Below are 13,710 nucleotides of genomic sequence, written 5' to 3' on the forward strand. Positions count from 1 at the left end.
TTTTAAAAAGAAATGAAAAAGAGAGCGATCTAACTTGGTGAATTTAGTATGCCGGATGATTGAGTACAGTTGCAATAATTCTCAATGCAATACATGATAAGTTGATGAGATATATGCATATGAGTGGTTGTATGCAAAACCCTAAAACAGCATTTATAAATGTATATAGTTAAATATTAAAGGTCCATAGCTTGCATTATATTCAAGATAGTGATCTGTAACTTAAATAATAAAGTAGGTTGGATGGTAAGAAATATTGTGTATAGTTCCAATGCAATACATTGCGTATTTTCTGAGATATTGACTTAAAAGTCTTACATGCAAAACTCAAATCAAAGTGTGACACCGACGCCGACGCCATGGTGAGTGGTTTAGATCTCCCTACTCTTAGAAAAGTCGAACTAAAATCAAGGCAGGCCAATAATGCTTTGTTTTGCAATATATTGTCAAAAAAGTCAGCAGTGCATGCATTAAAATGTTAAGCATGTTGTTTTACAGCGTTTAACAATAAAATAACAATTACATTTTTTTAAATGTATATAAATTACATTCTTTCTTATTAAAGCATTTGTTGTTGGTAAAAAAAATCAATTAAATGATGAATATTCAAACCAACTAACTTTCATCGCTTGAAATATATATATATATATATATATATATATATATATATATATATATATATATATATATATATATATATATATATATATATATATATATATATATATATATATATATATATAAACCCATTTATAAAAATATTTCCATACAACAAACTGTACAATACATTATTTAAATGTTTTATATTTGGATATTGTATGATACTATAAATATATGATTTTAATTTTCCTCTATTTTGTCATAATGCTTTTTCACTTGTTAAAAAATTCTAACGAGGTTAACATCAGTCTTCATTGTTGCAAAAGCATTTGCTGAAGTACTCGACCCGAACGATCTAGTTTTTATATTCATTTTTGTTATCCTGTCTATAGCCTCCGATTAACCACAATATTTTCTTTGTTCAAACATATTTTCTGTTTCGAAGTTATATTCCACTTGAGGTCCTTTCACCCTCGCCAACAGTCTCCCAGTCGTTTATATACTCCATAACATCAAAAGAGTTGCTGTAAAACTCCTTCAAAATAATCACACACTTGAAAACTACCTGCCTTGACAATTGAACTTGCCATTTTGTTAATGTCATAACATATGGCATACACATTAACATTACATAGACGTACAGTACAATGATACCTTAATATGACTCACAGCTTAACACAGCTTAAAAACTAGGACAATGTCACTTCCACTATTCCCAACAATGAGGCTGGATGTCTGATTGAACCACACTGACACAGGCTTACACAATCCATCAACCTCCCTGACAAGTGTGGCCATCTTCTTTTGTCCTTCCCGGTCTACCTGTAACACAGTATTTGAATCACAGCCACACACAAACACATGACCACTTGGGCTTACACATAGTCCAGCGGGCTGCAGTAATTCATGATCTTCGAAAGTAGATAACACTTTACCATCTTTATTCAGTGTAACTAAATTATGCGCACGGTTATTTGTAACATAAATTCTCTCCCCGTCAGGACTAATAGCACACTTGTACACTGTTCTGCCACCAGACTTGTCTTCATATATCTTGTTTTTCATTTGTCCATCCATGGTGTAAATGTACAGGGCATCATTGGATCCCACATATAGGTGGCCCTGGTGGTATATAATGGAGCGGCACCTATGGCCTGTGTTGAATTTTCTCACTGCCTGAAGCTGCCCTTTGGTCACTGTCAGGAATTGGACCCCATTTAAAACATCAGCATTACCCGCTACAGCATCGTAAGCAGCTACAGCAACCTCGTTACCATAAATATAACACAAGTCATAAGGAAGAGAAGACATATCAAGGTGATCGATGACGTTGTACTGCTGGTTCAAAAGTATCACTCTGTTGTTGAAATCAGCAATGATCACCTCTCCACTGGGCAACGCACACATACCTAAGATATAGCAATCTTTTTTATCTTTCTTTATTTTAACAGAAAAGTTACTTTGCCATTTAGCCTTATGCACATGATTGGCATATTTTGTTTTAAATATGGATTGCTCAACGTTGCCAAGGCTGTTTCTGAGAAATGCTAATACACTTTCATCATATTTGAACCTTAACCCTTCCTTTGGCCTTCTCTGTATTTCTTGCATCGCACTAGTTACTTCCTTTAACTTAGTTTGGCATTTTCTAAATCCAATGTAGGAATTGGTCTTCTTCTTATTGCCAGTAATCTGATTTAGCTTGTCAACCATGTCCTTGATTTGTTCATTCATTTTAGCACATGTTTCCAAATCATCTTTCACACACTGTTCTAAATCTTTCTTCAAATTATCCAACTGTTGAACAGTCTTTTTCTCAATCTGGTCTAACAACATGTTTACCTCTTTACGGTGAGCCTTGATTTCAACCATTATTTTCTCGTAAGAGTCGTTCAGTAAGGTTTGGTCTTTTTTCCCTGCTTTCATGAGCTGATCGAGCTTGCTCCTAATATTGTCCACTGCTGCTGGCAGCTGCTTAAAATCTGCTGTGTTCAAGAAGCCCCTCGCTAGGTCATCCAGGTGACTGAATTTGCTACATAACCTGAAATATATGTGAGTAATGAGCACTACAATGTTAATATATTGGTAGCACACAAATGAACTCATTTCTACTATGCTTTTTCATTAAAGGCTAGTTAAAGTTGTGCTTTAAGGTTAATTATGAAATGAGGGCTATCATAAAATAAAGTGGGTCAAAATGGCTTTATATCACTCACTTGACTACAATAACCAACAGCTATGTTTTAAATAAAGATATTTCTTGGTAACACATGTCGTCTTTGGTTACTAAGGAGGTCGCTGATTGCTAAGGAAGAAAGTGGTTGATAAGAAAGTCATTGGTTGCTAAAGGAAATCTTTTGTTGCTGAATTTGTTAGTATTTGATGAGTTATTTGATAGTTGAGTGAAATTAATACTTTTTTCTAGGGAAGGCAATACATTTTTAGCTGGTTATTCCAAGGGACATTAGATTGCACAATAATTGTAAAGGACATTACACGAGGCTACATACCAAATATCAATGATTGGCGGTTTCAAAGATGGAGATTTAGGTTAGACAATTTCGAGTGTTCAAAAGTAAAAGGTGCCAACTTCCAATTTCAACATTTGGTGAAAAACGGAAAAAACGAAAATATTGAAATCCCTTCGTTTTCCGTTTAATATATGGTCTTATATTGCCTAGTCTAACTAGAATGACTACTGCTTGTTATGTAATGAACGTTAGAAGACAAGGTATACTGTATAAAACATTATTTTTGCATTTTTGTAAAGAGACAAATGCCAGATATAAATGTGTAGGGGTAAAAGGTGCTAAATGTAGTTGGCACTGTTCAAATTCATTTCTGCAAGAAAGAAAAGGTGCCAAGTGCAGATAGAACATTTTGCCGCTATTATTTCATCATTTTTAGAATTTCCAGCAGCAAAACGGGCCAAATGCAGTAAAACCCTTTAAACAATTAAGGAAAACCAGGTAAATTACTGTAATGCTCATCATAAATATTATTATGTTTAAATAAAATAACAACCAATATATTCATGCGGTCCCTTTGTTTAGACGATTAATGCATTTTGTAACACAATAAGAAATGAGGTATACTTTAACAGTCTTTTACATTTTTCTTTGTAGTGTCTGCAAAACTTGAAGTTCTACATTGTACGCAAATTAACTTAAATATTGAAAAATTAATGACTTTATATCAGATAGTAAGCAAAACTGGATATGCATTGGTAATCAAAACATTACCTAGTGTATATCATTCAGTAATAATGATGTTCACAATTAAACAGATATGCCGTTACAATAAACAAGTTCAATTGGATAGAAAGTGCTTTTTTTCCAGCATTTCGCAATGGTCACATCTCCTTTTTTGTCCGTATCATATACGTAACAGCTCTTGTTTCAGAACTATCCTGTTCCTCAATAAAAATATTGTAGTACATTGCCCTCACATTTTAATGGATCCATTCTACTAATGGCTTATCATTAAAGTCATCGAAACTATGACCTGTGACCTAGTCCATATCTGTGTTAATTTGATGCTTTAAACCCCTGTCGGCGTTTCCTCTTGTACATTTGTTGTGTAACACCTTCAATATAATTTGCATAGAACACCTCATAATCGATCATTTTCTTAATGTAACAAAATAAAAAACCCGTTCGAAGGCACTTTTATATTATTGGTCAGTTTGGGTACTCATTTCAGAATCGATGGACGTTTTTCTTTCACGAGCGTCCATATTACGATATGTTTATAGCATGAAACACTTAACGATTAAATCAATATGTTTATTGCATAAAACATATTGATTTAAAGAGCATTGCTGTTACGATGAGTTATGACATACGTGTCAACTTATTCTGCAGTACTGACTGATCAGTCAGACCTTCCATCTACACAAGTTAAAGATATATTTGATTTGTTTTGAAAATTGTTGAGAGACGTGCACTGTTAAGAACATAGTTTTAAGACAACACAAAATCTATTATTTTGAGACCATTAAGTATATAATAACTAATCATGACAGAATGAAACAATTCTTATCAAATAATTAAAGATCAGGAGTATGCCAAAACACATGTATAAGTACTGATATAACTTTATATAAATTATTATTGCCTTAGAATATTAGAGGAAAATGATAACAAAACAATTGAGATAATCAACGATCAATGCAAGTAAAGAACAATTTTAACCCACTAGTACAACTTCATTTTTTATTTTATTTTTTTAATGTAATTAGTAGCCTTTTTCTGCAGATGATAAACGATACCTTAAATCTAATAAATTTTAAAGGCTATTGCGGTATTAATTGGTATGATTATAAATTATGAGCCCACTACAACGTTCGTTCTGGTAATATGGTAAAGTAAAATAAAATAGACGATTGAATATTAACTTAGTTAATACCATAAAACAAAATTATTTTTTCACCTTAGAAGTCAAATCAACCATCCCAACATTCATAAACATGAAGACAATTTTAATGATTATTATCATTGATTTTCCAGAATTAATCCCAGCTTGACCGGTAAGATAAACAATTAGCCAGGAATGTTCCTGGGCAAAAGGAGATAACTGATCGTAGCACCTCTGTTGTTGAATAAATACAGCCTACTTTTATTGGTAAAAGGTTACACGTATAGTTAGCTCCTTTGTCCACTGTAAATAGTTTACATTTTTTTTAAAGTAGTTAGCTAAATATAATTATATCAATTCTGCCCATATAAGGAATGAACTTGAACTAGAAAATTTACCCACATATAAAAGGTACCTTGTATGCTTGAAAAAAACCACAAAATGTCATATTTGACCAAAAATGATGTTGGCATCTTTTATCTTTAAACCCTCGATTTGAAACTCCAGGCGAGCCCAGCTTTGACCCCACGGGCATTATTTGAACAATTGCGTCACATATTTAATATGAAAGGTTTGGGTCATGCGTTTCATAGAATGAGATTCTTAAAATGATACTATGAAATGATATAGAAATATCCATGCGAAAAAACACAGAAACAAGCTCAGTAGCTAAAGGTTTAAACATAAACCCGGTTTAATGGCACTGGGTAAACGCCGAAACCTTTAGTTCGGGGCCAGCTTCAATCGCAGGGACACAATTTCCTCATTCTTGATAAAGAGCGATTACATCAGACTAAATACCAATTATCTTGAGTCTGGGATTTTCGGTGTCAGGGAAGAAGATGTGTGTAATATAATCATAAAAAAATAACATAATATAGTCATATGTTGATAACTAGCCTCGCCCCCTGTTGCCAAAGATTCAAACGAACAAACCTGTCTTAAAGGAATTTGACAAGGGGCCAACTAATAAACATTTGAGTCGAATAAAATTAAAACTTGGCGATAGGTTTCTAAACAGAAGATTTTTTAAGTTTTCCTTATTGTGATCAAATAGATACAAGCCCCACCCCCTGTTTTTTTTCGAACCAACATGGCTTAAATAATTTGACAAAGGACCATATTGAAGCGCAACAAGAAGATATTGACCTGTTAATCCCAAACTTAACAGAAATGATCAATATTTCCGCTGAGATTGAGAATCATAGGATCTGGATTTTGATTTCCAAGTAAATCTCAAGACTTTTGACCAATAAACCAAAAAACTGAATAACCGTAGAAAACAAACGTAAAAAGTTATAGGACTATACAACATATTGTTCCAATGTTATTGATCGGAAGCCATGTATCTAGTAACGGTCAACACGACGGTGAACTTAGACCAATTAAATCCATGATTCATAGGTGTCATCTGTTGACCATGATCATTCTGCATACAATATGTGAGGACTGTACAACAAGTAATTACTAGCACCGCCATATCTATGTTTCAACAATTCATCGCAGGCGACACAAAACGCCATATTTTCTTAATCTTTAAAGCACATGTTTGACGGTAAAATACCATTAATAACATTGGGAAAGGGTGTTCCCTTCTGAATAGTAATGCCTTAAAAAAAATATCTGATATAACAATAAAATCTATAACTTTCTCACATTTAGACTCTTGACGATTGAGTTTAAATAAAGATTGTTTAATTATTTGTTTGCATAATTATTTTCAGTTCAGTATTTTTTATAAAGAGTTGTCACAGGAGCGTTGGTGATTTAGATGTGTTGGAGTGATAACCAAATTACTTCTAAATAAGACCTTAACCTTTAAGTCTAGTGAACAAATGTTATACACGGCACATTCCCATGCAGCTTTACATCTTTATTAAATTTGTTCAAAAATCGTTAAACGTTGAGTTATAACATCTGATATACGAAAGTAAAGGCCAGACAGTGGCTCTTTCGGTGGAAAATCATCAACAAAAACGATTACATGTAGTAGTAATTCTGAAGACTTTTATCAATCTTGCACATCTACTTAGAGGCAAATTGCAAAAAAAACAAAGCCGTATCTTTCTAGCTTGGGTTCGATTTTTTACTTCGATAACAGTTACTTTCAGACACTGCAACACAATTCCTGGTGGTCATCACAGTGGACATTTAGCTTGTCTCCGTGTTTGTCACATCTATCAATAAAGAACCCGGCCCATTTCTGAATGTCGCCACGCCCAACCACTGTATGTTTCTTGTAATAGCCCCGATGCCTTGTCACACACTTGTCACAAAGATAATTTTCACATTGTGGACAGAAGTGCTGGGCTTCAGTGTTTAAGTCTTCTTCCTCACACTTGGAACAACTGTAGTCATGAATCAGGTCGGATCCCTTATACATTGATGAACCTCCATATGCCATGTTTTCTCATAGGTGTAATTCTACTGTTAATTCAAACTGTAAAAGGTCTACATGCAAAGTGTGTCAAAGAGTATTTATAAACACTATCCATAGTGCTAATAACTGAATTTAAGTCTTCACTAAAACATGAGCAGCGACACCGCATCAAAATTCATATACTTGTAAACGCTTCTGCTGAGACACGATAAATCCTTTTAACTGATAGTTAAGTATTTGTCATACACTAGATCCCGGAATTGATAGTCTTCCATTATCTGTTTCAAACTTAACGCACCGACATAATACTCTTGACATGAGGATGTTTTACTTTTATTTTTGAAGTAGAACAAGCAGATGTTGATATAACTTAAGAAACAAAAGCTTTATTCGTTGCAATTTATTTTTGTCCATAAGTTAAACGCGTAAATTAAAATAACATACGTAAAAGTCTTATATAACGGATTTTTATATTCCAAAGAGCTTCGGGGTTTTGGGGTTACCGAATTGATGGAAACAAACATTAAAAAAAATCCGTTTCTGAATTTTACTGATATAAGTATTTCATCATTCTTTCAATAAGTCATAAGGGTTTGTGTTACAGAACAGACATAAACGAAAATCGGGCGTTCATTACCACATTTAAGTTATAGACATCCCTTTTGTTTTAACACTATCGGTTTATTTATCACAAAGAAATGACTGTTGACGAATAAATGTAAAGCCATTTTAATAATCAAAGGGTAATTACTCAAGTGTTACTGAATTTACCCAGTAACACATTTAATTTTGTTTTGCGTTCAAAAATTCTATGTAGATAAACATAATGATTTTAATGTGCATTATTCTATTTTTAAGATGAAAATAATGGCTTCGGTGAGACAAACCAGTTTAAGAGCCAAGAAATTATTGTAGCGTATCCAGCATAAAACAGACACGCATGGGTAGCATAAGAAGCATTGTAGAAATGGTGGATGGACAATAAATGCTTCGACTAAAATATCTCTGCCGAAATCACTATCTGAGTATTTGAAAAACATGTTCTGATAAACGGTGTCCAGATTAACGGTGTTTAAATGTAATGTATAACGAGTGCAAAGCGTAAGTTATTCACAATTTCAATCTAGAGAGTAGTGGATGTATGATTATTGATTGGCACCATAAAGTCACCATGCAATGCGTATAATGAGAAATTGACGTATGTTTTATGCACACGCTTCTCATTGCACGGTAATATATGTAGCCTCATCATCTGATTTACACCGCTGATATGAAAATTTATGGATACACGAAAACAAAGAAACACTATACGATAACAAGGTTTTCATTTTCGCGATTATAATCTTCCGGCAAACTATAGAGTAATGGATAGGCGAACAGTTGGACAAGGGTTACTGCATATACTCATTATGCTTTTCTTTCTTTATATATAAAACTACAGAAAAAGTCAAGATACATTAAGTGTGACCTTGAGCTTTGACCTACTGTGTGGCTGTCTGTGCTACATTATAGCCAAACCTACAATGACCTCAACATACTTCACTGACCCAGCTATATAGTAATCTTATCAAACGTAATTTAGTGTTTAGGTACATCTTCAAACTCTAAATTCAGACTTAAAGTACTTAAAGATTGTTAAACAGTTTCTTAAATAAACGGCCATCTGATGGAAAACTGTTCACATTCATTACCATTGGCATCATATGATACATGCTAAATGATGCTAAAAATGTTCAGCTTTTTAAAGCTTTCTAGAAGGTGGCAACATGAAATAACAGAAAGTTGAAATAATTTCACGCACTTATTCCTCACAACTATCTTTGCCAGAATCAAACCTCTCTCCTTTCGGGAAAGGCCATCAGTAAATTCTTCTGAGTAATCAATACCTTTACGCATGGTTTTCCTGCCATTTGTTTGTTCTTAAACACAAATACATATTATCCAATAAAACTGTTACTTCAATTAACTCATGTTTAAAAACATAGCACATTTATAACAAACCTCTACAATTTGTAACAATGCACCCTAATAAAACAACAGTTGTCACTGGTACATGAAAAATTGCTTAAAATTAGCATTGTTGGAATAACCTAAACATGTGACCTTAAATCTCTAAAGGGAAAGCAGAGACATATGAGCAACACACATTTCATTGCTGGTGTACATGTCTGTGAAATTTCATTAAAATTCAAATATAAGTGAATAATCTGAAGCTGCAATACTTATAATAATTGATAGCATGACGGACAATGCAAATATTAAATACCTTTTGTTGGGATTTGAGTTGAACAGATTACCGTCCGGCCATAAAACTGTAATTGTTTGTTTGACTTGACCAACACATTACCTATGGGTTCAGTTAAATAAGTCTAAGGTCACAGTTAAATAAGTTTTGAAATATTGCGGCCCCTAGTGTTTTGGGGACAGTGCGTCAAACGTCAGAGCCTATGGACAGCTGTATCCACACAATATACAGACAACCATTTGTACGTTCACTGAAAATCCAGAGATATGTTTCTTTATTCCTTTGGGAGTCGATAGGACAAAGGTCAAGTATGACATGTGTGAACAGTTTGTCTACAAAATAAGTAAGATGTAGAATCATGTAATATTGTGAAACATGGATTGCACTCCATCAATAGATGAAAGGTTAGGGATCTAAAGTCAGGTGATTAAAAAAATAGAACTTAATATGACTTTGTTTTTATAGGTGTACAATAATATATTAACAATGCATTTTTTTTTAAAATACTTTATTCAATCTTGCATCTGTTTTTGACATCAAACAGTGAACAGAATGCATACTAGTGTACACACATCTCTTGTCGCAAATATATTAAGCTTATCACATGAACAGTTTTTTTCTTAATATTTAATCAAAGTTATAAAGTGACTACCTCATGAATTTGGACCAAAAAAAATTAGTTTTCCCTGTAAGGCATCTGAAAACATTGATTGTATCATTATTTTACTCTACGATATCGAAATTGCAGAAAAAATACAGTTTTAGTATTAAAAAGTATTCTGTTTTAGTGGGCTAGTAGCCACTTACTCAACGTATTATTCTATATATTTGTTTATAAAATTATTTGAGTTCTGAGATCTGTTCCGTGGTACGTTCCGTAATTCAGTCATCGGTACTGTTCGGGGTACGTCCAAGGTACGTTGAAGTGTACGTTCCAAGGTTCATTTCTGAGTTTATCTTGGGGTACATTCCAGGATACATTCCGGCTTACGATTCATTCCTTAAAATATTCCTGGGTATATTACGTATAATGTTCCATGGTATGTTTCCGGAGGACGTTCTGGGGTAAATTCTTGGGACATTTCCGGAGTTCGTTCTGGTGTACTTTCCAAAGTACGGATTTTTTAAATCGACATCAATATCAGTTGCAAAGGTACTATTCTCTTTATTCAAAACTTTTAAAATAACCAGCGTTGGATTATGATCATTATATAGTTCTATAACTTATCACAACATTGTAGTGTAATAGGAGTAACGTGGATGAAAAATCGTCGTTCCCGAATCTTTTCTAGTTCTTGAATATATGCCTCTCCTTGAGCAATGGCTCTTTGATGAACAGGGGAAATAAAACCCGTTAAGATATATGCGAAGTCATCGCAAGATTTATTTAACTTAGCTAGGTATACTTTGTATAACGGCTTAAATGGTATTGAAGGGTGTTTTTTGAACACATATTGACAAGCCGATGTTTGACTCAGAGGAAGCAGGTTTGGCTAAGCTATTAAAGTGCGGAAGCGGATAGCAAGATCGTGAAGGCATTATTAGGTGAGTTTTCATATCGACAAGAAGTCCCATTTACTCACCCAGTTAAAGTTGAATTCAGTAACGATTTAGAATCAGAACATAAAGCAGTAGCTTGGGAGAACGTATTTTAAAATATTAGGCTTAGGATAAATTAGTGCTCTAATCGTTATCTTTCTAAAACTAAATGAGATACAACAATATGCAATATATCAAGTTTTGAATAACATTCTAAACATGTATCACTACATTACATAACATTTGATTGAAAATAACCGGTATGAGATCCGCCTCTACAACAATTGGATTAATTATAATTCTGAATTGAACAACATTCATATAAACTTCAATTCTGAATGCAGACATTTTATCATCAAGTTAACCATAATCTTGTATATTTTAGTAAATGTATTTGGTCCAAAAATGAACTTATGCATGAACATGTATGCAAACAGTAACTCTACTAGTTTTCTGCAAACATATTGACATTTATTTGTGTATGTAATGAGCGACTTATAATGAACCAGGTACATAACATAATATTCTTCCAGGTGAGAAACCTTAAACTGAACTCCTCAGAATAAGAAAGAGAAAATTGATAAGGCGTACTTGCTGGGCAGACTTCGTTGTAAATTTAATCTGTTACTGGCTGGTCAGTTCTAAATTTGAAGCTACTACTGGTGGATCAGTAAACCAAGCGTGGTACAATTTAAGTTGTAAATGGCTGGTCAGTGAAGCCTGCGTTGGAAATTTAAAGTAGTTACTGGCAGGTCAGTGAAGCATGCGTTGGGGATTTGAATTTGTTGCTGGGTGGTCATGCGTTGCGAATTAGACATTGCTTCTGGCTGGGCAGTAAAGCCTTTGTGGGAAAGTTGATGTTTTCACTTGCTATCCAGTGAAGCATGCGTTGGAAATATAAAACTGTTACTGGCTAGTCATTGACGTATGCGTTGGAAATTTGAAGCTGTTACTTGTGGGCAGGGAAAGATGCGTTGTAAATTTCAATTGTTTTTTACAAAATATATACAGAAATATTTAAAGTGGTATTATGTTTCATTATTTGTTCGATTACCAGACATCGTGCATACTTTGAGCAGGAATGTTCAAATAAGTATGAACTTAGCATTGTGATTTGTTAGTCAAGTATATAATCACTCATCTTCCTGTTTTTTGTTCAGACTATCTGGGCAGATATACATGAAAACAGCGGCAAAAAGTGGCAATTATATCAATACGTTGGAAAACATTTCAACGCCACTCAATTGCTTGGTGATAATCGGTGTTAATTGGTGACAAACGTTCGAAAATATGGTGTAAAACTGTTTTAATATTGTAACGCGTTGGCAACAATGCCATTGATTTTTCGGGTTAATATGTCACATCATAAGTCAAAGTCAAGTCAATATTTTATTGGCAAATACATTAAATACATTGCCACAACACTGAAAAACAAGCATGGTGGTGAAATTTACAATAAATCAGCATAATTTTATTATAATATTATGGAGAAAAGTATGCAAACTATATGGGTTGATAAGATCATCTTCATAATTAAGCATAGCATTATTTAAGTCATGTATTAAAATGAAAAGGTATTAACCTCGTCGTTTAAAGGCTGATATAAATAAGTTGCGGTTTTGTTGATAATATTTACATTAGTTGTTGACAATAATGATACAAATTTGGACAAACATGGCCAACGTGTATAATACTTAGGCAAGTGGGAGGTTCTAAGATCACGATAAAATGGACATATAAGTAAGAAGTGGTATTCATTTTCAACACAGTTCATATTACATTTAGTACATATTCTATTTTCCCTCTCAATATTTCTATATCTGCCTTCTTCTATCAATAAAGTATGTGCTAACACCTTAACCTCGTCATCATCATTCTATTATTATCATTTTTAATACATAAAAGATATTTTTCTAATATAAATTCTGATTTGATAATTCTGTAGCTATCTAACTTTGGTGATGAATTATTACATATCACTCCAATCTTATTACAAAATTACCTGTGTTCGATGATATTGTTGATAATATAAACTGTTCAAATGATGTTTTAGATAGATTTACGGCTACAATCCCCTGTGTCGCGGACCCGTTATTTTCTAAATGTTGTACTTACAGTAACAAACCATTGTTTGAAATTGATAGTTGTACGAAAAATGCAGATTGGTTTGATAATGAATGTGTTAATGCACGGCGATTATACCAAGAAGCTTTACATATTTTTAATTCTAATAAAATCGATATTAAGAGAGCTAGTCTGTGTGCACAAAAGAAGAATTATAAAGATTTACTTCGTAAAAAGAAAAATTTTGCTTATTGTCAAAAAATGAAGGATATTGAGAATTTAAGAAAAAATAAACCTAGAGAGTTTTGGAAAGTTTTTAAATAAAAAAATAAAGTTAATAATTGTAATATCCCTTTGGAAGATTTTAAAACATTTTTTAAAAATCTTAGCAACAATACGTTTGATTGCAATAACGACGAGGCTGAACAGTTTTGTTCAAGTAATGATTTTGATGAAGATAACTCTACATTTCCAGAGGTAGACCAACCTATTTCTATTATTGAAGTACGTAACGCAATAAAGCATT

General features: G+C 33.2%; 1 protein-coding gene across 1 annotated transcript in view; it reads right to left on the reverse strand.

Annotated features, from left to right (window-relative positions):
• Nucleotides 1–814: 814 nt before the first annotated feature.
• The window catches only part of LOC128214291 (uncharacterized), a 106,006-nt gene continuing 93,110 nt past the window's right edge, over nucleotides 815–13,710 (reverse strand). Inside the window, exon 2 of the mRNA XM_052920686.1 lies at nucleotides 815–2,641. Coding sequence (XP_052776646.1) covers nucleotides 1,273–2,641 — 1,369 coding nt within the window. The 3' untranslated portion in view covers nucleotides 815–1,272. The remainder of the gene's footprint in view (nucleotides 2,642–13,710) is intronic.

Source organism: Mya arenaria, chromosome 13 (genome assembly GCF_026914265.1).
Source record: "Mya arenaria isolate MELC-2E11 chromosome 13, ASM2691426v1".
Classification (NCBI taxonomy): Eukaryota; Metazoa; Mollusca; class Bivalvia; order Myida; family Myidae; genus Mya; species Mya arenaria.